This window comes from Salvelinus namaycush, chromosome 39 (assembly GCF_016432855.1).
Source record: "Salvelinus namaycush isolate Seneca chromosome 39, SaNama_1.0, whole genome shotgun sequence".
Classification (NCBI taxonomy): domain Eukaryota; kingdom Metazoa; phylum Chordata; class Actinopteri; order Salmoniformes; family Salmonidae; genus Salvelinus; species Salvelinus namaycush.
Window position 1 is genome coordinate 16,344,276 of NC_052345.1, and position 22,684 is coordinate 16,366,959.

At 46.3% G+C, this 22,684-nt stretch overlaps 1 protein-coding gene across 1 annotated transcript in view; it reads right to left on the reverse strand.

Annotated features, from left to right (window-relative positions):
- LOC120033044 (mucin-5AC-like) overlaps positions 1-22,298 on the reverse strand; it is a 57,494-nt gene extending 35,196 nt beyond the window's left edge. The window contains exons 1-3 of the mRNA XM_038979328.1: positions 21,954-22,298; positions 2,588-3,322; positions 2,205-2,286 (exon numbers count right to left, since the gene is read on the reverse strand). Of these exons, the coding sequence (XP_038835256.1) occupies positions 2,205-2,286; positions 2,588-3,221 (716 nt within the window). The 5' untranslated portion in view covers positions 3,222-3,322; positions 21,954-22,298. The remainder of the gene's footprint in view (positions 1-2,204; positions 2,287-2,587; positions 3,323-21,953) is intronic.
- Between the last annotated feature and the right edge of the window lie 386 nt (positions 22,299-22,684).

The window sequence follows — 22,684 nt, forward strand, 5'->3', positions numbered from 1 at the left end:
CCAGCACATCTGCTAACTTAGTCGACAACCGCCCTTTTCCCTTCAATCCAATAACTCACCCTGCCACTTGCCACACTACCCAATCCCCTTGCTTTTGCCAACTGTATCCAATCACCTTGTTCTGAGGCTCCCATCCAATCTCACTCACCCTTGTTGCGGCCCGTTCGCCTCTAATATATTGATTTATGCTTCTTATCCGGTACAATTTATTTCACCCCTTAGGGCAATTAATATGAATAGTTTAAGGAACCCCTATTTCTCTGACAATGTGTAACTATGGCAACGTATTATAGGCCATTCTTTCATCTCGTTTTGTATTATGGCCTGTCTGACGTTTTTGTTGTTGCAGGTGGTGAAACGGAACAGTAATGTTATATTTATTCATTTTATATATGAGCCCCGTGCCGCCTGCCCTGCTCATAGACTCATGACTAACGGAAGAGAGCAGCAGTCACAGCTATGGCTGGGAGAGGCCTGTTCACCAGCCCTGGCTCACCCAGGGAGGCAGGAACAGGGCCCAGCATGGATGGAGAGACGGTCTGGCTGCCACCCGCGCCTGTCGTCAAACACAAGCAGCATGCTCTCACACACAACCTGCTTCTCCTGTCGTCAAACACACTGCTCCTATTGTCAAACACGTACTGTATGTTCACACACAGTGACCTGCCGTTTCTCTATGTCGTTAAAACAAATCCATCAAAAATCACACCATCCACCCCCCACATGCCTGACAAGTCGTCACACACAGAAAAAAAGCCTGATGTCACAATGTTCCAAAAACAAGTGTCATTCCCTCTGGGAAAGTCTTGCAACCACAATCCTGCAGCTGAAACCATCCCACATCTGCATAATTCAAAGGCTAAGGACACTGGGATACATGCATTAATAAGACATGCTGCGATTAAGTGCCAACCCGAGGCCAAACTAGATCTCCACTCCACAAGTGGTGCCAGTTTAAAGTCCAACACATACACCTGTTAAAACACCAGCTGAAATTAACAACTCGTACTTGTCCTTAGTCCAACTAAAGAGGGGGTGGTAAAGCGGTGTGTGTTCCCAGATTCAACTGGTTTGAGTCAGTTCAACATTTCGTCTCATATAATAAAAGCAGAGCATTGGGGAGGAAGTGGGAGAAGATAAATCTAATTGAAACTAAGATCTGAACAGTATGTCCTGTGGAGCACTAAGTGTGGATTAATCGCGTAATTGGTCAGATGCTCGATTAAATTCTGGGTCCATACACATTAGGAGAAGATAGGTTTCGATCCATGGTCTAACAAAGAGCTCCACCCACTCTCTTTGCAAGTTACAGGCAAGTCTATGGGCCAAATGTCCCCTCCCGAAATTCAAAAAATGCAAACCCCTACAAAATCTTGATTTGGCCAAAGCACTGGAACTAACGCTGCTCTTTATCTCACGCGCCGTTGTCTCATAACAGATCTACGGTACCATTTATGTTTACATAGTCTGTCTACAAGAGATTAGATGTGGAGCCATAATACTGTATAGTGGGTATATCTCAATAGTCTAAAAGAACCTCATCTCCTCTCCATCAAGAGATGAGGTTGCCACTTTAGACCATTACAATTATTGAGACACACCCATAGAGTTGCTAGAACGCCCCAGTGAATAACACCTGCCCTGGTGGATGGGGATAACCCATGTTATTCAGTAACACTGTGGTGCTGACTGGGGCAGTGTGAGATCGTGCTCTTCTGTCTCAGGTATATTTCTGTTCGTGTGACTCAGAGTAGACTAGGGGTGCGTCCCAAATGGCACCGTATTCCCTATAGAGTGCACTACTTTTGCCCAGGACCCATAATGCTCTGGTCAACAGCAGCGCAAGATATAATATAGGGTGCCATTTGAGACACAGTGGGAGACCTAATCCAATAACAGACCGGCGGGACCCACAATGGCCATTTTTCAACGACACTCCATTTCAGCTCCTCGCAAAACAAGTCGGTCACTGATCCGATTTATCGAGTGATGCCTTTTGTGCGAAGCGGCTCCTCAGATCTTGGGTGATTGTATTATGTATGCGATGGGAGAGGTTCTTTTTTAAACTATAAACAGTGCCTGGGTTCCCCACCCCCCTCTTTTGAGTTCATTCAAAATGTGCACTTGCCGGCCACAAATGGCACTGCCCGGTAAATCCCTTTGCATGCCCGGTGGTGGTACTGGCTCGGGATAGGCTGCCTTACCTGGTTGTCTTGGAAACCAGTGTCCTATCGGGTTTGGCCGCAGCTGAAGTGCTGGAAGGCTTGGGGGCAGCATGTCTGGAAGCTAGAGGAGAGGGAGAGTGAATGAGAAAGTGCATGAAGAGAGAGATGGGGGGAGGAAAAAGGTGGGATGAAGATGAGGGGTGGAGGTGAGGACCGGGATGAAGGATTGGTGTAGTAGGAGTTGAGAGCAAATATGTCTGCAGCCAAGCACAGGTGGGTTTGTGTGAGCTCTAAAACACATAGGACAGTAACTAAAAGACTCAACATGGGACAAAGGAAAACAAAAGCTGTGTGTCTAACCAAAGCATGGTTAACAAGAAAATACGCAGCAGTATGTGTGTGTATAGTCTTTGGCTCCTCACCTGTGGTTTTGGGTCTGGCCCCAGCCCCATTAATGGGCCCAGCAGCTGGAGGTCTCCTCGTTGGAGTGCCAGGCCCCGTCGCCGCAGTCCATGTAGCATTGGTTGGCCTGGTAGCAGAGGTGGACCTGGGGACTCCGACAGCTACCTTAGTTTGGGTCCTGACAGTGGAAGCCACGGACCTCTTTGTGGCTGCAGCCGGTGCTCCAGCTATAGTGGTGCTTCTCTTTTTGTCCAAAGCAGCTTTCTTGGCCAGGTCACTGGCTGAGGACTTTAATCCATTGGCCATGTGGCTTGGGGCCGTGCCCGGACGCGAGGTGCTGGGTCCTGATGCCGGACCCGTTGCGGTCTTGGTGCCAGCTGTGCCTGGCCGTGGTTTAGCCAAGCCCACGGTCTTAGCCTTGGGTTTGGGGTCCGCTGCTGCCTTGCCATTGGCCCCATTGACCTTGGATGCAGAGGGGGCTGTGGGGTTTTCAGGCTGCGCTGCGCTGTTTTGGGTGTCTTCAGGCTGTGATGGAGAGGACGGGGAAGTTGAAGGAGCTGGCTGGGTGGGAATCTCGTCGGTGGCCATCCCCTGGGCCGAGGGCTCGGCTCCTACGGCTTCTGTGGGCTCCATGGCAGCCCCATCCGGTTTCATCCTTTTGTAGGCCCGGCAACGGTCTCACTCACCGGATCCAGCGGCTCACAAACGCACTGAACCCGGAGTGGAGCCAACGTTCTCTCAACAACCTCACGGATCTGGATGGGGAGAAGAGCGATTCATAAAATGTTGAAATTAGTGTGAGAAAAAAAACATGTTTATCATAGAACTGGTAGCAGAAGTCAAGTATATTATCAGAATAGCCACACATGAAATCATGCAGTCGAAGACGAGTATCATTTTAAAAACATTAAAACCAACGGAAATGCCATGAGGCACATGATCTCGCCGAGGAATTTGAAACTATTGGAAAAACAGGAAGAGAGCAGCCAGGGAAGCCAACATGATGCTTTGTTTCTAAATTGCACAATCACTCACACTGTCTGATAGCAATACAATGTGAGGATCACAGAGACTGAGAACAGACACATTTACAATCCATGATTAAAACTGCTATTGTCAGAGTACTACAAAAAGCTACAAAACGTCCTTCAGGCAAGGCCTTGCAATCTCCTGACAGTCCACAGGAGAGAGAGTCTGGAAAACCAGGACCACATGTCCCATTTGTCAGGGATTCTGTTGTTCGGTGCTGCCAGCCCAGATGCTGACCACGATGACAGCCAGCGATTATTAAGGAAAGTCATACCCTGGTTCTGGGAGGCCTCAAATGGACAATACTGTGCAAGACAAATGTAGAGCGTGGATGGACGTTTGGGGGGGGGGGGGGGGGGGGGGGGGGGTGAGCAGGCTCTGGGGATCATTAGCCTTACTGGAGCCCCTCTGAAACCTGGCAGGCTGCCTTCCCAAGTCAACATGGCCTCCCCTCCACTGCTGCTGCTTTTTCTCATATACTCTACTTTCCACCACCCCTTCCTTTCCTATCACAAGCCCTCCCACCCACTCCTCCAGCTCTCCCCGTCCAACTGCCCCTCTACCCCAGCACCAACCGTTTCTTTTTTTTCCGTATTCCCCCCCTTCCCTCACTCCTAGATTTTTTCTTAGCCACTTGTTCCATTTTCCGCTACTCTACCCCCTCGATACGCTATGAGATCTGCTCTCAGTCAACAGATGGTCTGGGCAGAAATCAGTGTTTGGAGCTCAACAAACAGGCTTGGCAAGGGAGGAGGAAGAGAGCGCAAGAGTGTGAAAGGCGGGGGGGGGGGGGGGGGGGGAAAGAGTGAAAGAGATGGAAAAGGAAGGAGAGCAAGAGAGGGAAAGGGAGGGAAGAATGGAAGAGGAAAGGACTGGGAGAGCAGAGACCGAGAGAGACTAATGCAGAAGCCATCTGACAGAGGGCGTCGTTAATAGTTTGACTGAAACTTCCATCAAGGCAACTTTCTATAGAGGGGCTATTCAGTGGGGGCAGATAGAGAAACCTAGAGGCCGAGCAGAAACTATTCAGTTACTTATTAACGTTGACACATACCATAGAGTGGAACATCTTGTCCACAACTCTCCACACAAACCTCAGTTTGCTACTTATTCACTTACTTCAATGTTCAGAGGAATTTCTTTCCATCAAGACAGTTTGGCCGTGGCCCGTTAGTGAGCGACGCATGAGGCCTAACCGCACATTAGCCCAGTCAATCGGAAAGGCAAATGAACAAACAGACCACTTGTGGGGGACCCGGTGGAACTAGTTGTGCCGGTTTGATAGCAGATGAACAATAGAACTAATACCAACACCCCTCCCCCAAAACACATGCACCCCTCTCAAATTCCCCCAATCTCTCTCCCTCCAAACTAATGGTCTGACCCTTATTTCAACCAGAGAGGACAAACAAAAAGCCTTCAGTGCCGTTTTCCATGATTTCTTTTCCTCTCCTTCTGGCTCTAACTGCAGGCAGACAGGCTGTTCGCCTCCTCCTCCCCCTTTTCTCCTCTCTGCTGTTACATATCTCCAGCACAGAGCAAGAGAGGGGCCAGGGAGGATAAAGGCGCCATGAGGTGCCAAGCTTGCAGCCTGCATTCAACTGAGCAGGGCTACGCCAGAGCTGCTAGCTCTTCTTACACATCTCTACATTATTCAATGCTATATAGATATTATAGCATACTTCAACTCGATGACCTAAGATGTTTCTGTGAAACAGAATTTGTTATCAATGACTTGGCTGAATCAAGTTTGGAATATTGCCCAGGAGTTATAGGCCAGTAGAGTCTCAATCACCTAGTACATTGCACATTATCATCAATCTAATTGGGAGAGGAACCATGGCTAAACTACATTTAATAATTGGTCATCATCTCAAGTTCAACTCAATACGCAGTGTTTCAAACAACGCGGCTAGTGCTACCACTGCACAAGGCATATGGATGGGCTCTGACACCAACGTAGCGATGTAATGATGTGTTGGGGAGATAGCGGGATGAGGGACACCACAGAGAGGGACGACTGCCAGCTGAGTAAATGCAGTGGGCAGCACCAGTGGGCCAGGCAAGAGTCAGATTAATGCGCCGTCGCTGTACCCGCGTTCGGTGGACAGCAGCAGGGTAAAAGGGGATGTTTTGGCCGTGGGCAGAATGGGCACTGGCCTGGCTTTACTTGTGCCCATCTCTGGTCCAGCAAATGCCAGGGGCTGCTGACTTGACCACTAATGCCAGGGGCTTACCAAAGTACAGCCTGTATCGCATTCCTTACCATGAACTGAGCCGACCTCGGTTGTGGTAGGTGGCATCACTAAAACCCTAGACATGCATATCACGGGCTTTGTTGAACTGTAGCAAGGCGATTAGTGAGGGTGTTAGAGACTCCTCTGCTTCAGAGCAGCTAGCTGTGGTTTGTCCTACTTGAAAACTATTGCATGGCATCTTAAAACCACTCATCACCAAAATGTCCTTATGACAAATTCTCAGGGAATTTCAGAGCAGCTTTCCATCCCCGGCTGAGTCTTGGCATAGATTTGCAATGATTAAAAAGGGGAACACCCCCCCCCAAAAATAAAATAGAATAAATTGCACGGCTGATAAAAATGCATGATGCCTTTCATATCTATGAAATAATGAGCCATTGTGCTCCCTTCCATTAATTTGCATAACAAATACCATTAAAAAAGAGGGCTAATACCATATTCAGGACACAGCATGCTTACTTTCCAGCTAGCACTGCAGCTAATATCACAATTACCTCAATACCCTTGGCAACAATTACCATGTGTTGGAAGTATGCAAATTCATAAGCCGGTAGGAAATTGCTCCCGGGCCGCAGCCTGATAACACAGTGGCTGGGTATTAACCGACTAGCTAGTGTCCGTGAAAACAAACTCTGCAAGTCATCTGCTTCTCTCTCTGGGTGTGGGGTGAACGCTGCCATCGTAAGCTTGTTGGGGTGGGCTGTCTGGACGTTAGAAACTCGTCGCCCCTCAGGCTCAGTCTCATATTTGCATCCAACTCTCCCCTCGCTTTCTTTCTTGCAGTTTAATCACAGCCGTTTGTCTGCAATCACCCTAGAGTGCCAGCCACATTTTAGCAGCACGAAAAAAAATGGGTCACGTATGATATCCCTTTAATACAAACAGAGGGGGATTTAGCTGTGTTGAGAGTGGGTTGGAAATGCAGTCGGACTACAGTGAGAACAAAAAAGAGAGAAAAAAGAGCAAGAAGGGTAGCGGATGGAGCAGGGTGGTGTTACTGACGACAGCGTAGTGTCATAACAGTCTCAACCACGGGTTAAAAAACTAAGAAAATACATTATTTTCTCTGCTAGCTCACAGAGGGAGGTGAGCGGGGAGAGCGCGGAGGGGAAATATGAGGGGGTGCTTCAATGATAAATCCACCATAAAGGTTTGAGGTTGAGGTCCAGTGTCACGTGCACATGTGCTAGAATGCCTGGGGAAGCTCGGGCCAGGGCGTCTGTCGGTGACCCGAGCCACCCCGTCCACATTCCGGCTCAGCCTGTCAAGACTCCTCAGGGAAGCAGCCTATAAACAGCTGTCAGAGGAAGGGTGTGTACGAATATATACACTGATGAGTTGGTCCCATGTTTCATGAGCTGAAATAAAATAAGACTGCAGATGTTTTCCATATGCACTAAAAGTTCTCCAATTTTAGGCACACATTTGTTTACAATGTAGCATTTCTCCTTTGCCAAGATAATCCATCCACCTGGCAGATGTTGGCATATAAAGAAGCTGATTAAAAAACATGGTCATTGCACCTTGTGCTGGGGACAAAAAAAGGCCACTTAAAACGTGCAGTTGTGTTACAAAACGCCACAGATGTCTCCAGTTGTTAGGGAGTGTGCAATTGTTGTTGTCCCACACTGAAGAGGTGTGGGACAACATTCCACAGGACACAATCAACAGCCTGATCAACTATGCGATGGGAGGTGTCGCACTGCATGAGGCTGCATCCTACTTTATTTATTTTTTAAAGGTATGTGTGGCCAACAGATGCATATCTGTATTCCCAGTCATGTGAAATCCATAGATTAGGGGCTAATTAATTACAAATTGACTGACTGGCTTATATAAACTGTAACTCAGTAAAATCTTTTAAATTGTTGCATTCATATTTTCGTTCAGAATACACTGTGTGTGAGAGAGAGCAGGTCTACCACATCGTGCATTCTTCTGATTCCACTGTGCTGTACAGAGTACTTGCATCATCTTTGACTACAAGACTGTGGACAATATACCTCCATTTTAGACTGCACTGCCAAAGCAAACCCTGTATCTGTGACCAACCTTCCCTGACTGCTCCTGTGCCTGACAGAGACAACCCAATTGAGCATTTAACAGTGTCTGCTAGCTAGACTAAACTGGGCCTGGACGGTAGAGACTATGGTGTAACTGAGCTATATAGCGCCATGGGTGTTTGACAAAACAGGGGCCTCAAGTCTCTGGCTATTCATTAATGGACTGCTGTCTGAGTGAGGCCTTGCTATGTGGATGCCTCCGAAGTACTGGGGCTCTGGCCAGAGGAAACATAGGCCTCATTCATAGTGTGTGTGTGTGTGTGTGTGTGTGTGTGTGTATAAAGGGTATGACAAGGAAAGGAGGGTGGATAATGAGGGAGAGAGCATAGAGGCTTTAGAAAGACAGGAGTTTACAAGGAGAAAAGAGTATTGGAGAATGAGGGATTTATTAGGGAAGGAAGGGGTTTCCAACATGGAACTTTTTTATTGGACCAGTTCCCTGCAGACAGGAAAAGGGGCATTCACTAGTCAAAGTCAACAACTGACCAAGCTCACTAGAAGTTACAACGCATTTTGACGAGAGGTCGACCGATTAATCGGAATGGCCGATTTCAAGTTTTCATAACAATCGGAAATTGGTATTTTTGGACAACGATTTTTTTTTTTACACCTTTATTTAACTAGGCAAGTCAGTTAAGAACACATTCTTATTTTCAATGACGGCCTAGGAACGGTGGGTTAACTGCCTTGTTCAGGGGCAGAACGACAGATTTTTACCTTGTCAGCTCGGGGATTCAATCTTGCAACCTTACGGTTAACTAGTCCAACGCTCTAACCACCTGCCTTACATTGCACTCCACGAGGAGCCTGCCTGTTACGCAAATGTAGTAAGAAGCCACGGTAAGTTGCTAGCTAGCATTAAACTTATCTTATAAAAAACAATCAATCAATCATAATCACTAGTAAACTTCACATGGTTGATGATATTACTAGTTTATCTAGCGTGTCCTGCGTTGCATATAATCGATGCGGTGCGCATTCGCGAAAAAGGACTGTCGTTGCTCCAACGTGTACCTAACCATATCAATACACAGAAGTATATATTTTTAAACCTGCATATTTAGCTAAAAGAAATCCAGGTTAGCAGGCAATATTAACCAGGTGAAATTGTGTCACTTCTCTTGCGTTAATTGCACGCAGAGTCAGGGTATATGCAACAGTTTGGGCCGCCTGGCTCGTTGCTAACTAATTTGCCAGAATTTTACGTAATTATGACATAACATTGAAGGTTGTACAATGTAACAGCAGTATTTAGACTTAGGGATGCCACCCTTTAGATAGAATACAGAACGGTTCCGTATTTCACTGAAAGAATAATCGTTTTGTTTTCGAAATGATAGTTTCCGGATTCGACCATATTAATGACCAAAGGCTCGTATTTCTGTGTGTTATTATGTTATAATTAAGTCTATGATTTGATAGAGCAGTCTGACTGAGCAATGGTAGGCAGCAGCAGGCTCGTAAGCATTCATTCAAACAGCACTTTTGTGCGTTTTGCCAGCAGCTCTTCGCAATGCTTCAAGCATTGAGCTGTTTATGACTTCAAGCCTATCAACTCCTGAGATTAGGCTGGTTTAACCGATATGAAATGGCTAGCTAGTTAGCGGGGTGCGCGCTAATAGCGTTTCAATCGGTGACGTCACTCGCTCTGAGACTTGGAGTAGTTGTTCCGCTTGCTCTGCAAGGGCCGCGGCTTTTGTGGAGCGATGGGTAACGATGCTTCGAGGGTGGCCGTTGTCGATGTGTTCCTGGTTCGAGCCCAGGTAGGGGCGAGGAGAGGGACGGAAGCTATACTGTTACACTGGCAATACTAAAGTGCCTATAAGAACATCCAATAGTCAAAGGGATATGAAATATAAATGGTATAGAGAGAAATAGTCCTATAATTCCTATAATAACTACAACCTAAAACTTCTTACCTGGGAATATTGAAGACTCGTGTTAAAAGGAACCACCAGCTTTCATATGTTCTCATGTTGAGCAAGGAACTTAAACGTTAGCTGTTTTACATGGCACATATTGCACTTTTACTTTCTTCTCCAACACTTTGTTTTTGCATTATTTAAACCAAATTGAACATGTTTCATTATTTATTTGAGGCTAAATTGATTTAATTGATGTATTATATTAAGTTCAAATAAGTGTTCATTCAGTATTACAAAAAAAATATTTTTTTTAAATTATTATTAAAAAAAAATTTTAATCGGCATCGGCTTTTTTGGTCCTCCAATAATCGGTATCGGTATCTGCATTGAAAAATCATAATCGGTGGACCTCTAATTTTGACCAAAGCAGATCCACACACACGGGTTGTGTTCATTAGGGAATATCGTAGCAAAGCGTTTCGCAATGGAAAACGAAAACTAGCATTTCTTATTGGTCAAGTTCAGGTTATCCCTCCCCAGTCCATTTTCTTACATTGAGTGCCTAATGAATACAACCCAAGGCAGTCATTAACCTACCAACTGCATGAGATAAGACAGCCTCCTAAATAGTTCCTATCCACTGAGGGGGGGGGGGGGGGGGGGATTGTTGAGCAGGGAAAGCCAGAACCCCCCCCCTATCTAGACTGCCAGCCTGTCCAAAGAGGGAGCCAATATATTTAGTAAGAGGAGGAAGTTGAATGAACTCTTAGGACTGGTGGTGGAAGAGCGGAGGATGGGGTGAAGTGTGTGGGGTGTGGAGAGAGAGAGCTTAAGACTGTTGCTCCGTCTGCCCATATAAGGCAGTGTTGCAGAGTTCTGCTGCATCACCACAGAACACTCAGAAAACATGGCACGCAGAGAAATCCAATCTCCTGATGAAACACAAGACAGTCATTACTCACAGCATGATGACAGGAGAGGCTCTGCTGAGCATATTTTCCCAGCTCGGTTCTCAACCCAGTTGCATGGCTGTCTCAGTCAGTCTCGACTAAATGAAAGATGCTCCCCAACGCACTGCTGTTACCGTAGACCTAGGAGTCGCCTGCTCTCAGTTTGGAAAATCAACAAAGGCAAGCCAGGCAGGTCACTAGTGAGTCGGTATTCGACGTCCATCCAGGTCTGAGGACGTCGGGAGATGACGTGGAAATCGGCCACTAGGGGCAACAGTGAGCGATGTTACCTTCAAGGAGGCTTTGGTTGTGGACCGGGATGGGTGTAAGCATCTGCCTCTGGTTCTAAAGGTTGCAAGTTCAAATCCAGCAATAGAAGTTGTTTTTGATATTTGTCAAGCCCATCCTAAACCTTAACCATTCGGAGTTGATGCCTAAGCTTAGCCCTAAACACTTAGAAATTGGACATTTGAGAAACATGGATGAAAGTCTAATTCTGAGGCGAGACTGAAGTTGTTGAGGCAAACTATACGATCAAGCCCCAATATTCTCCTATTCCATTAATTGGAGAGGGGTTACATTTCAAGCCAGCCCAGCATGTTGGATATGTATTTAATAGATTATCTTGGGTGACAACATGTTTGAATGTGTATGTATTTAAAGGCCCAGTGTAGTCAAAAACAAAATTTTCCTGTGTTATTATATATTTCCATACTATGAGGTTGGAATAATCCTGAAAATTATGATCATGCCCTTTTAGTGTAAGAGCTGCTTGAAAAGACTGCCTGAAATTTCAGCCTGTTGTGGTGGTTAATAGACCAATAGCTCTGTGCTAAGAAGCCATCTGTTAAAATATTTTTTGTTGTTGTTGAAAACTTAATTGTTACCCAGAAATGATTTGATATAGAGATTTTAAAAAATGGCTGCATTGGACCTTTAATAGGCCTAAATTACATTGGGCAAACTTGTGAAAAGTGCAGCATGAGATTATGATAAGATCCTATATGTAGGCTGCAACTAGCGAGTGATTGTACGAGGCTCTATGTAGGCAGGGTATAAGAAGGGTATGTGCCGTAAGTGGCGAGGCGTGTGTGAGTGAGTGATGTCCTCGGCAGACCCAACACTAACCACAACTGCCGCATTCTTACACACACACACACACACATTGCACAAGAGGCAGGAAACCACACAAAACAAAACACAGCTCTACTCCAAAGAATTCATTCTGGGACACAGTGAGGGAGGGAGAGGCGCTAGCATTCCTTCACAGTCCCTGCTGGCGTCTGATAGTAACAAAAAGGCTGTGGTCGCCGACCCAACTTTCCCAGGATCTTTAGTCGGCTGCACACAAAGATCCAGAGCTTCTGCCTACGTGTATATTCTCTACTTTAGGTGCAGAGAACAGGCTACTCAGTGGAATGGTGCTCGTTTCATAAAGTTAGATCAAAGCTGAATCATTGTCTGCAAGATCACAGGGATCACAGTATTCCACAGAAGCGAATATTATAGCATAAAACTACAGTAAGACAAAAACACCACGCATTCAACATGATCATTCGTCAAGTTACCAGTGAAACATCCATGCAGCATCATTCTATAGTAACCATTTGATCTCAATCAGCTTAAATGGGGGATATGCATTCAGATTTTCTTCAGTTATACAGTGTTGTTTAGAAGTAGCCTACAGTGCTGTTTAGAATGATGGAGCCAACTAAATTTAGAGCAGATTGTGTTAAACTGTAGCATAGCCTACCTGTGTATTTTGCCTAGTGGCGCGCGCTGTTGACTAACTTTATACTACTTTGCCCAAATCCGGTTCTGTTACATAGATCGTGCAGACGTCGATCCAACTTTGTTAAACGAGCACCATGACAATTTGCCCAATGACTGCATGCGTCGCCTGAGTAGCCGGTTCTCTGCGCGTAGGGAATATATACACTCGGAAGCTTTTAGTGCTGTAGACGAAAGATCCTGAAAAAGCCAGAGCCACAGCCACACCGTAACAAAAACAGGCCATGGTGGACGACACACTACTGTGGGCTCTCCCAGGGAAGCGATGCACCGCTGCCTTCCCAAGCTCGCCCTATGGTGGCAGGCTTTTCACAGGGACCTGAGGGTGAGGGCAAGGTGCTGATCTCCTATGAGGCATCTCAAAAGGAGAAACTCTCCCATAGAGGAAAACTTGCTGACCTTTACCCTTCCGTTTAACCAGAACCACTGGCACAATGGACTCAGAGTGGAATTACTCAGTGGGAATATGAGCTCATGCCGACCTGAAAAGCCACCGCTACTAACTAACTAAAGCCCATGGCATCTCATCTGGCAGTACACTGAAGAAGTAGCACTCATTTCTGTTCGAGACAGAATTGAAGCATAAAACCGATGATGTCAATGGCAAATCGAATATCAAAAATGACCTATCAAATCCCTCCATGGCTAATCAAAAACGAACACACAGGATCCCCAAGCCAGCCAGCATTAAATGACTAAGGGTACAATCCAAAACAACATGGGACCCCCTACTAGAGCCCTGCACGGGCATGAATTTAAAGCCCGAACCCTAACCATGCCCGAGACGTTCAGGCCCGATTGCTTCTGTCAAATTTAAGGCCCGAAATCAGCAATGACTTCCTCCATTAGTAAACCCTTTAGTTGCTACTCTCCATCTGTCACAAGCTCCTTGCACTCCAAGTCAGTGAGTAACCATAGCAAGTGCTCCACTTGGGCTGCTCTGCTCAATGAAGAGACATGAGAGCAGTTCGCTGTAAACTCAGACAAAACGCAAGGAACATTGTTATGATCCTGGTCATATATGACTGTACTGTGCAGCAGAGCACAAGCAAAGGGCTCAGCTTCAAAATGTTAGTGGTCAATTTAGTGATACCCCAGTCCTGTCTGTATCCTAGTTATTGATGAATAAACAGGCCCTAACCCGATGTTTCATGCCGGGGCCCGTCGGGCAGCGGAGCTCTACCCCACCAAGCACCCTTTTCCTGCATCACCCCACCCGTCACTGGGTGTCCCCTGCACTGTGGATGATGGGACTTCTGGAAGCCCCGCCCCATGTATAGTTGGCACGCCACAGAGCTGCTTAACTCTAGACAAAGACTTGTACAATGTGTCGGCACTGTCCTACCTCCGTGGATGACTGATGAGAACCCCTTTTGGAGACACCAGGGCACAAAGCCCCTTTGCCAACTTGGTTAGACCACAGATATACGGAGAAAACAAAAGATGCTTCTAAGCTATTCTATGGATCAGTAGTGGACATCTCCTAGTCATGGAGGACTGCAGTCTGTGCATGCCCCTGTTCCAGTCCAGCTTCTGTGAATAAACCCTATCTTGGTCTAATGAAAGACCAGAATTAGTTGATTGCTTGGCTGAAGTGTGTCCTGCATTGGAACAAAATCCTGCAAGCGCTGCAGCCCTCCAGGATTAGAGCCGCTGTCGCGGGACACTAAGCATTGGATTAGCCATGCTAAACAATTCATGAGCTGGACTGTGTACTTAAAACACGTTAAAGTTAATTAATTCCATAGGGGGGCACGGAGAATGTGCTAACTTACGTTAAAGCGCTCGATAACGGGATGAGGAGGATAAGGCTGTGGCGAGTCACGCTACAGGCTAAGTGGATAGTTAGTGTAGCCAATTAGCCTTGGGGGAATCAGATGGGGATGGGCTAGCCTAGCCTAACAAGTTAGTGTTAAGGGAAATCATAAGACAATGGGGTAACCTAGTCATGTAGCCTGGGGGGAATGAGAAGGGAATGGACTCGCGGCTAGCCTAGCCACTAGCCTACGTGCTGCAGGCAGTCAGAACAATCTGGATAAAACTGGACCAGGTTCAAAGCAGCACTGAGCCAGGTTTGGTCTGGGGGTCTCTTCAGGACAAGGCATGAATAGGGGCGAATGTTCCCGCAGGGTGGGAGATGGCAGAGGGGAGGTGTGTGTGCTGGTTGTCAGTGGGTAATCTGAGGATTAAAAGGTAACAGACAGGTCCCATTGTCTGCCCCTGTGCCCACTGAGCCCCCTTTGGCCTGGGGCATAGAGGGGCGTATGGATTAGCTCAGCCGAGGCAGGGGGACAGGGGTAGCAGCTGGCACGCTTGGTTTTGGCCAAAATCCCACGAGAACAACCACAGAACAACCAGACATGGGACACCAGGGCTCTAAATTCATAATTCCTTGATTCTTTTAAAAATATTTTAAAAATCCACCTCTCTAAAAACAAGTCTCTCACTGTTGCTGCCTGCTATAGACCACCCTCTGCCCCCAGCTGTGCTCTGGACACCATATGTGAACTGATTGCCCCCCATCTATCTTCAGAGCTCGTGCTGCTAGGCAACCTAAACTGGAACATGCTTAACACCCCAGCCATCCTACAATCTAAGCTTGATGCCCTCAATCTCACACAAATTATCAATGAACCTACCAGGTACCACCCCAAAGCCGTAAACACGGGCACCCTCATAGATACCATCCTAACCAACTTGTCCTATAAATACACCTCTGCTGTTTTCAACCAATCAATGTTGTGATCAATCAGTGATCACTGCCTCATTGCCTGCATCCGTAACGGGTCAGCGGTCAAACGACCTCCACTCATCACTGTCAAACGCTCCCTGAAACACTTCAGCGAGCAGGCCTTTCTAATCGACCTGGCCGGGGTATCCTGGAAGGATATTGATCTCATCCCGTCAGTAGAGGATGCCTGGTTATTTTTTTTTAAATGCCTTCCTCACCATCTTAAATAAGCATGCACCATTCAAGAAATTTAGAACCAGGAACAGATATAGCCCTTGGTTCTCTCCAGACCTGACTGCCCTTAACCAACACAAAAACATCCTATGGCGTTCTGCATTAGCATCGAACAGCCCCTGTGATATGCAACTTTTCAGGGAAGCTAAAAACCAATATACACAGGCAGTTAGCCAAGGCTAGCTTTTTCAAGCAGAAATTTGCTACCTGCAACACAAACTCTAAAAAGTTCTGGGACACTGTAAAGTCCATGGAGAATAAGAACACCTCCTCCCAGCTGCCCACTGCACTGAAGATAGGAAACACTGTCACCACCGATAAATCCACTATAATTGAGAACAATTGATGACATTTTTCTACGGCTGGCCATGCTTTCCACCTGGCTACCCCTACCCCGGTCAACAGCACTGCACCCCCCACAGCAACTCGCCCAAGCCTTCCCCATTTCTCCTTCTCCCAAATCCAGTCAGCTGATGTTCTGAAAGAGTTGCAAAATCTGGACCCCTACAAATCAGCCGGGCTAGACAATCTGGACCCTTCCTTTCTAAAATTATCTGCCGAAATTGTTGCAACCCCTGTTCAACCTCTCTTCCGTGTCATCTGAGATCCCAAAGATTGGAAAGCAGCTGCGGTCATCCCCCTCTTCAAAGGGGGGACACTCTTGACCCAAATTGCTACAGACCTATCTCTATCCTACCCTGCCTTTCTAAGGTCTTTGAAAGCCAAGTCAACAAACAGATTACCGACCATTTCGGATTCCACCGTACCTTCTCCGCTATGCAATCTGGTTTCAGAGCTGGTTATGGGTGCACCTCAGTCGCGCTCAAGGTCCTAAACGATATCTTAACCGCCATCGATAAGAAACAATATTGTGCAGCCGTATTCATTGACCTGGCCAAGGCTTTTGACTCTGTCAATCACCACATCCTCATCGGCAGACTCAACACCCTCGGTTTCTCAAATGATTGCCTCGCCTGGTTCACCAACTACTTTTCCGATAGAGTTCAGTGTGTCAAATCAGAGGGCCTGTTGTCTGGGCCTCTGGCAGTCTCTATTGCGGTGCCACAGGGTTCAATTCTTGGGCCAACTCTTTTCTCTGTATATATCAATGACGTCGCTCTTGCTGCTGGTGAGTCTCTGATCCACCTCTACGCAGACGACACCATTCTGTATACTTCTGGCCCTTCTTTGGACACTTAACTACCCTCCAGATGAGCTTCAATGCCATACAACTCTCCTTCCATAGCCTCCAACTGCTCTTAAAGACAAGTAAAACTAAATGCATGCTCTTCAACCGATCGCTGCCTGCAACTGCCCGTCCGTCCAACATCACTACTCTGGACGGTTCTGACTTAGGTATTTGTAGTTGTCCACATATTCTAGGTGTCTAGTTAGACTGTAAACTCTCCTTCCAGACTCACATCAAACATCTCCAATCCAAATTTAAATCTAGAATTGGCTTCCTATTTCGCAACAAAGCATTCTTCACTCATGCTGCCAAACATACCCTCGTAAAACTGACCATCCTACCGATCCTCGACGATGTCATTTACAAAATAGCCTCCAATACCCTACTCAATAAATTGGATGCAGTCTATCACAGTGCCATCCGTTTTGTCACCAAAGCCCCATATACTACCCACCACTGCGACCTGTACGCTCTCGTTGGCTGGCCCTCGCTTCATACTCGTCGCCAAACCCACTGGCTCCAGGTCATCTACAAGACCCTGCTAGGTAAAGTCCCACCTTATCTCAGCTCGCTGGTCACCATAGCAGCAACCACCTGTAGCACGCGCTCCAGCAGGTATATCTCTCTGGTCACCCCCAAAACCAATTCTTCCTTTTCTTCCTTCTTCCTCCTTCCAGTTCTCTGCTGCCAATGACTGGAACGAACTACAAACATTTCTGAAACTGGAAACACTTATCTCCCTCACTCGCTTTATGCACCAGCTGTCAGAGCAGCTCACAGATTACTGCACATGTACATAGCCCATCTATAATTTAGCCCAAACTACTACCTCTCCCCTACTGCATTTATTTTGCTCCTTTGCACCCCATTATTTCTCTCTACTTTGCACAATCTTCCAATGCAAATCTACCATTCCAGTGTTTCACTTGCTATATTGCATTTACTTCGCCACCACAGCCTTTTTTTTGCCTTTACCTCCCTTATCTCACCTCATTTGCTCACATTGTATATAGACTTATTTTTCTACTGTATTATTGACTGTTTGTTTTACTCCATGTGTAACTCTGTGTTGTTGTACGTGTCGAACTGCTTTGCTTTATCTTGGCCAGGTCGCAATTGTAAATGAGAACTTGTTCTCAACTTGCCTACCTGGTTAAATAAAGGTTAAATAAAAAATGTATAAAAACATTTCTCACCTCTTCTCAAAACCCATTGGAGAAGGTCTGAGGGGTTTGCGAAGGAGGCAAGGGGATAGGTTGCGGGGAATCACTGAAACACTAATTGAGAAGAAGCCATGACAGACCAGGGACACCAGGCTTTGGAGGGATGGGGAGGGTGAGGCTGACAGTGGGATGGCTACAGGGCCGCTCCTCTCTGGGGATCAGGAAGAAAGTCAATAGTGGAAAGTAGCTGTGCTCTGTGTTGCTGCTGCCGCAGGGCCAGATCAGTTACCAGGGCTATGAGCAGCCAGGGTGAGCCCAGGCCAGATGGACTGATCCCATCGCGCCTGCCTGGCTGCCATGCACTTGGGCACACACACACACCATGGCTCTATTACTGAACACACAGACCTGGGTTACTCATGGGTCGAGAGGCAGACCAGAGGAAAACAGGATATGTGTAACCAGCCACGACACACACAGCAAGGGCCGTCATACACAGCAGGGGCCGTCATACACACACCTCAAACCTTGGGGTCAACACCTAAACACAAATCAAACCTTGTCCCAAAGCACACCATTAAAACAAACCAGATATGGCTAAAGTATATCGGGAGGGATGCAGCGTGTATAGATTTGAATGAAGCCTCATTGGAAAAATATGAAATAAGTGGACTTATTTGTTCTTTGAGCAGCCATCTCAAGGTCAGACCAGAACACAGGATCTGACCAAATCCGATTCCTGAATGTGCTGAATGTGCTGAACACAGATCATAGCAGAGCCACATCTCACAATGCCAGGCGGCCAGAGTCTAAAAGCAGCGTGTGTCCATTGCGTCGTGGCTAATAAAGAGAACGCTGAATCCCAAGGCCCAGACCACCACAGTGGCAAGCGCTGCAGCAGCACAACCAACCACAGCCTTCCATGGGACAGCCGGCAGCTGCACAGCCCTTCCAGACTGGAGACCGTGTCTGCGTCCCAAATAGCACCCTTCTCCCTATATTTGGGACGAACTTACTGAGACACCATAGAAACCAGTGAGAGAACGCATGATGAAACCTACTGTAATTGTATTCACAGGATGCGTGACGTATGGAATGCAGCAAATCGAGGGATTTTACGGCTGTTGATAGGGTAGATAATAGCTAGTGAGCAGGTGTGTGGTGTGTAATTAGGTACCATTTCATCTGCTCACTATGCAGGGCATAGGAAATGGATTTGAGCCCATTGACCTTGACATCCATTAGGTAACATCTCAGCAGCTGTTGCGTTGATGCTTTCGCGTGGCCCCAACAAGAGCAAATAAAGGAGCATTAGCAAAGTGGAAAGCCATGAGTCAACAGCACACCTTCGTGACTCCCCCACTCCCAAGACTATTATTTAAGTGAATTTGTTGAAGGCACCCAACAAAATAACAGATACTGACCTGCGGAATTTTACGGCTGTATCCAATTTAAATCAGCGGTCCGGTCACGCGATCGGGAACAATGCAATACCAACCACCTGGATTTCTGTGAAAGTCTTACCGAAAATAGACAACTGCAGCTGCCCCATAGGTCGCCATGTTGACTAACAAGGGAGTGTACACTACAGGAGAGGAACCATTTGAAGTGCATTTACATTCCAAGACTAGTTGGGTGCCAATCATGTTACATGACTCTCGTAGAGAGAACGTTAATTCTACGAGAGTCAGAGGCTGATCTACGGTCTGTTTTCTTTCAATAACTACAGCGATAAGGATGATTTTAGGGTTGGTAATATTGATCCTAAACCTGCACTTAGGGTAGTCTCGTCAACCCGACCATAGGCAAAAGAAGTGACTAGGGTATTTTTTGGCATAGACAAACTACGTCACTGCCTACATCACTACTTTATCGGCTTGAATAAAATACTCGCAAGATCGAGATCACGCAAGTTATTTTTAATGAGTGCATTTCGCAAGTGGCTAGTTTGCATCAACTACCTGCAAAACCACTGTAAAGATTTTGCCTGCAAACGTTTTTAATTGCAACGTTCCGTTATGTCCACCCCACGATTTGGTGGGAGTGTCCCCTGAACCCCCCCCCCCCCTCCCTATTGAGGTGGTGTGACGTAGTTCCTCTACGCCAAAAGAGCCCATAATTGAAACCAGACTCTAGTCCACTGACTGCCAACTTCAAGTCTATTTAGATATGACACTGCAGAGGTTTAGGAGGAGGACAGAGGAAGTGGTATTATCTTAAACAGGGGTGTCAAAGTCATTTCCCCCGGGGGCCGCGTTTGGTCTTCAACAAGGTCCGGCAGGCCGCACTGAATGTGTCATTTCTAAATATTGTCCTCCATCCATCATTTCTGGAATTTTCAATGCACCCTGACATGTAGGTGATTATTAACGAGATGGACACTTTCAGGAAACTGTTTGAATGTAGGTCCATTATAATTGACAGTTGATTTGGTTTTAGTCATTTGAAAGTATGTTTAAAAAAATAATAAAAACACCCATGGGCCAGATTGGACCCCCTCTCCCCTCCCGGACTGTATGTTTGACACCCCTGGTCTTGTGAACTTGCCAGAAGCTCAGGCTGCCATAGCCTTCAGTGAGAGGGATGGTTTCACACCCCTGCAGTGATCATTCACACTCAGAGGGGGTTGCCTGAGAGACACTGCTGAGAGGGGACACATTCCCCACTCAGGGTGGGCGAGAGGGTGTCACTGTCAAACCCCTGCAGCAACGTGACCTCTCAGTCAATGTGACACCCTGAAACGGATAATACACCCCTACAACAAAACCCGAAAACAAGATCACGTTCACCACATTAGCAAACACATCTTGAAAAGGAAGAGTCATGTCTCCTTTAAGAAATCAAATGACAATTTAGCTTTTAATTAACAGTTTTCAGATTGAAAGAAAACACTTGATCACTGATAAAAGGCATGCTATGCTATACAGAACAATTGATGACAACAGCAGATATGACCAGACTGATGCTGTTTGATAGACTTTTGAAAACTGATGAAGAATCAGTCATTTGATAGACTTCTGTTGACACCCAATCAGTGACATTGAGATGGGGCAGGTGGGATAGCATTGGCTGGCATGTGGAAAGCATGTGCCCCATTACGGATTATGTAACATGTATTTGGAGCCAAACCCCAGATGACAGTATCACTGGGATCTGACATTTCAGAAGCATCAGATGGCACTCTCCCTCTAGCGCTGCCCAGTCTCAGTCTTGTCATGGATGATATCTCTGAATGTGTAGGTGTGAATAGATCTTGGTGAGCAGTATAATCTAGCAGACATCTCCAGACCGACACTCCCGTTTTCACTGAGGTGCTGCTGGTGTAAAAAGTAACTCAAAATCTTCTTGTGATAGAGAAACATAGGTCTGCCCATCACAATTTCCCTATCAATTGTGCTCACATTAGAGTTTCAGCTGGATGTTAATGGTTTGTACAACGGGAGATTGATTCAGCAATGTAACCAATTAAGAAATGATTTAGACCAATGTTCTTTCATAGCGCCACATGTAAAGGATGCACTTTCGATTGGGCTATCAATCGATAATGGGATCGCGTTCACACCTGCTCTCCATTCGAAAACGCAGTTTCATAGCAGAGTTTACTGGTGAGCCACAGAGAATTTAGCAAAGCCCAAATCTCAGGACACAATCATGAACGGTAAATTAACCCCGGTTTTGCAGTAGCCATTTGGGGCCCTCTCACTCTCAGAACAATGGGAGTCTGAGTTGGGGCTATAATAGGGGTACGTTTGGTGCCGAGGTTAGTCAATAAATTGTTTAAATTAACATAGGCTACGCATACAGTTGTGTCCAGTCACCTCATGCGCCTTGACACGGCTATTTTAGGGAAAGGAAACCACCATCCAAACAGTTCACCGACGTTGTAGGCGTCACATCATATCCAGTTTGAAAACATGGGCTTTCAACAACGAACGTTTGATCGGTGTCATTTCGTGAGCTTTGTTTGGATAACGTAGCAGCCATTGTTTAACGCGAAAGCAGCATGAATTAGCAGAAAATAATAAGACACCGAAATGGCAACAATATATCCAATAAATTGCTTATTGCGAGACGTTTGCTGGCTCGTGCTACAATGTATCAATTCCCACTCACCGTAAGAATGTCGAGGCACACTTCGCAGCGTTTCCCCCAAATTCTTTCCTTTTTTAAGGCTTCTTCCTCGCTGGCTGGACAAAAACAGACCAAATATGTCGATGCGGAGGTTATAAACGTGCAGCTGGCTCCCTTCACTGCCAAGCTTCACAGTCAAGCTGTAGATTCAATTGACTTGTTCAAACGGCGTGCATCCCTCTTTTAGTAACGTTCTCAGTACCGCAGAAGCTCACTCTCGAGATGAGGAATCGAATGAGTGGCGTTACCACACAGTCGAGCGAGGGTGAAATTGCAGGAGAAGCATGCCCAAGAAAATCGATTTCTCCAGCTAGGAACCAATGAAAAACATGGCCTGAGGTTTATTTAAAAAATATGGATGATGTCATATGCTAAACCACTGCCCCTCCTTTTATTTTCTGTGTGCGAGAGTGCCTTGCCCCAATGCCCCATCCCTCACCGATTCTCTGTGTATGAAGTTCCAAAATCCAGCTGCATGGCTAATATTTAAACTACTGCAGGCCTACACTGGATGCCTGTAAGGCCAAACAAATAGGCTAGGCTACATAAGTATGTATAGACAGTAGTGTGTAAAGGTTTCGGTTTCAGTTGGTTAAAAAAAAATCGATTTGAATGCAATTGATCGTTTCTTGATATCAATGAAGAATAGGCATATTTATTCAACTGAGAAAGGCATTGTTCACACTCCTGGTCTGGTTATGTCTTATTTATTA